The 3,039-nt window shown below is 60.6% G+C and overlaps 1 protein-coding gene across 1 annotated transcript; it reads right to left on the bottom strand.

Annotated features, from left to right (window-relative positions):
* Nucleotides 1-294: 294 nt before the first annotated feature.
* On the bottom strand, nt 295-2,096 carry LOC103763172 (prolactin-releasing peptide receptor-like). The gene is made up of 2 exons (XM_008929894.2): nt 1,694-2,096; nt 295-934 (listed from the first exon to the last, which is right to left on the bottom strand). The coding sequence occupies exons 1-2, from the start codon at nt 2,092-2,094 to the stop codon at nt 301-303; spliced, it is 1,035 nt and encodes a 344-aa protein (XP_008928142.1). The 5' UTR covers nt 2,095-2,096; the 3' UTR covers nt 295-300.
* Between the last annotated feature and the right edge of the window lie 943 nt (nt 2,097-3,039).

The raw sequence follows: 3,039 nt of genomic DNA, 5'->3' as shown, positions 1-3,039 counted from the left end.
AGGGGTGTGTGAGGCTGAGCGGGCCAACCTGTGCTGGTGCTGGCTCCATCCCTTTACCTGTTTGCTCCAGAAAGTCAATCTCACAGGAGAAATGCCATTTCCAAACCATGGGACTCATTTAATGCCCCCTTCCCACGCTCCCACAGCCCTTTCCTTTCACTAACACGGAATAATGACAGGAGGGGCCCTGAGGGGCTGGGCACAGAGCTTTGCTCCCTCCTCCCGCCTCACCCCATCCCCTCTGCTCCCAGCAGCAGGGAAGGCTCTGCCATGGAGGGTCCGGGCAGGGGGACCCCGGGCTCAGAGCACTCCCCCGGCAGCCCCGCAGCCCTTGGCGGGGCGGATCCTCCTCTTGCAGGCGAAGATCCTGCGGAGCTCCGTGCGGAAGCGGTGGTGGAGCCAGGCGTAGAGGAAGGGGTTGCAGCAGGAGGAGCTCATGGCGCACCAGTGGCACAGCAGCTGGATGAGCAGGAAGTGGCGCTTGTCGATGAGGTGGATGTCGATGTCCCGGAGGACGTTGAAGACGTGGATGGGGAGCCAGCAGACGCCGAAGGCCAACACCACCAGCACGATGAGGCGGAAGGTTTTCCTCTTCCTCAGGCGGTCGAACTCGGCCTGGCTCTGCGTGGGGTGTCCGGGCACCACCCGGTTCCGCAGCCTCACCGAAATGCACAGGTAGGAGAGGGACACGGCGGAGAGCGGCAGGATGTAGGTGAGGATCAGGGTGCTGTAGGCATAGGCCAGGCGCTGCGTCTCCTTCTCCACCCAGAACTCCTCGCAGATGGTGAATCCCTCCTGCCGGAACTCCACGTGGTACGTGTGGGCCACGGCGGGGGCCACCAGCCCGCAGGACAGCAGCCAGATGCCCCCCACCACCGAGACGCAGCTGGTGACAGAGATGCGCCTCCTCAGGGGGTGCAGGGTGGCATAGTACCTGTGGGGAGACACACGGGGAGCCCGAGCCCTCGGGAGCCCCCCGGAGCATCCCCCTGCAGCCCGGGGTGCTCTGGGCTCTGCTGAAGAGCAGAAAAACACCAGCACTCCTGGGGATCTTCTGAGCCCCCAAGGGCAGCACGGCTGCACCAGCACTCCAGGCTTCCTCTGCTGTCCCACCCAAACCTTCTTTTTTTATTATTTTTCTTTTTATTTTTTTCTTTATTTTTTCCCCTTCCCCTCCTGGTCCTGCCCCACTCCCCCCAGGGCAGAGGTGAACCAGCATAAGAGGCATTGCCTCTGTCCCCTCAGCATTTGGATCATCTCTGATGAGAGGAGATCTTTATGGAAACACAAATTTTATTAACCCCCCAACCCAGCACACTTCATGTGGCACAAACACTCTCCACCCCAGGGCCAGGACGCACGAGGTCTGGGCACGAATTTACCCAAAGTGGGAAAACCAGGGTGCAAACTCCAATGAGCCCTTGTGCCAGGAGCACGGATTGGGATTTCAGTGGTGACGGCTTCACACAGGGACACGGAACTGCACAGCATTGTTCGCTAATGCCAAACGTCCCCCCTGCGCATCCTCCCCCCAGACCGAGTCCTGGTGCTAAAGAAAAGGCTGCAGGGATACTCTCAGGGAATCCTCAGGGATTTTCCTTTTCCAGTTTTGAGTGTTTGTCAGTAAACACCCTGAGCTGAGGGAGCAACAACCTGAGGAGACCAGGGGGGACAAACACCTGCAGGTACTTACCTGTCCACTGCGATGGCCGTGAGCGTGAAGACGGAGACGTAGACGGTCATGGGCTGCATCAGGAAGACAAAGTAGCACAAAAACTTCCCGAAAACCCAGCCCTGGGGGTTGAAGGCGTAGGCCAGGGTGAAGGGCACGCACGTGGCGCACATCAGCATGTCGGAGAACGCCAGGTTCCCGATGAAGAAGTTGGTGACGTTGTGCATCTTCTTGCTCCTGCAGATGACGTAGAGGAGCAGGTAGTTGCCGAAGATGCCGACGAGGACGACCAGGGCGTAGCAGGGGATGATGAGGGGTTTGAAGGACTGGATGAGCTGCACCCCGGTGAACTGGGCGCTGGGGTTGGAGCGGTTCTGCAGGGCCAGCTCGTAGGTGGTGACGTTGGCCCCGTCCCCCTCCATGGCTGTGGCTGAGCCCCTCTGTGTGCAGGCAGGCGAGAAACCCCCCGTCTCAGCACTCCAAAATCTGACAGCTGCGGGGTTCAGGTGTCCCCAGGGCACGTCCTGCTCCTCATCACAGCACAGGACCCTGCCTGGCACCCAGGGAGGCTCCTCAGGAGAGCAGCTTCATCCCATGGGCTCCTGGGGAGGGAAAAGGAAAACCAGACTCAGATAAGGAGCACTGCCACAAGGAGCCCTGCAGGAGGGATGCCAGCCCCGGGGTCACAGCGATCACAGATCAGGGAGGGAGAGGAAAAGGAGGAAAGCAGCAGGACCCCAGGCTGTAGGGAAGGACTTACCAAAATGTGGGCTCATCCACACCCCTTTAACCGAAGTGTCCGCAGCAATCCTGCCCCAGCCCGGCAGCACCGAGGGGCATCTGCTGGCCGGAGGGAAGGGGAAGCAGCAGCTGAGCCAGAAAACAGCTCCCAGTGTTTCTGGAAATGACAAAGGACGTTAATGGATAAGTGAATAAAGGCGCTCTGCGACTCCTGCGCTGCCTCGTGCGCCTGCAGCCGCTCGCCCAGCCCCGAGCAGGTGAGCTGGGCTCTCCTGCAGCACCCAGCCCGTGGGGCTGCTGGGACTCTCCACCGGGGTGTTTCACAGACCCCGTCGTGGTCCTGCCAAAAGCGGGGTCCAGGTTTTCATGGCACCAGCCACGAAGGGGATGAGATGGGATAGGGGCAAGGAGGAAACCCAGGGGCAAAAATGAGACCAACCCTGGGAGACAGGTCCCTGCCAGCCTGGGCTGCTTCCCACAGACAGCTGGGAGCACAGGCAGCACCTTTCCTCACCACCACCACTCACCTCCGGACCCCTGCCCGGTACAGCCCTCGTCCCTCAGCTGCTCCCGCTCCCTCTGCCCCTCCTTCTCTCCTACACTGAGTCATCTCATCACCCGCTGCT

Source organism: Manacus vitellinus, unplaced genomic scaffold (genome assembly GCF_001715985.3).
Source record: "Manacus vitellinus isolate BGI_N305 unplaced genomic scaffold, ASM171598v3 scaffold_87_pilon, whole genome shotgun sequence".
Taxonomy (NCBI): Eukaryota; Metazoa; Chordata; class Aves; order Passeriformes; family Pipridae; genus Manacus; species Manacus vitellinus.
The sequence above is the reverse complement of the archived record's forward strand: the minus strand, read 5'-3'. Positions and strand labels throughout refer to the sequence as shown.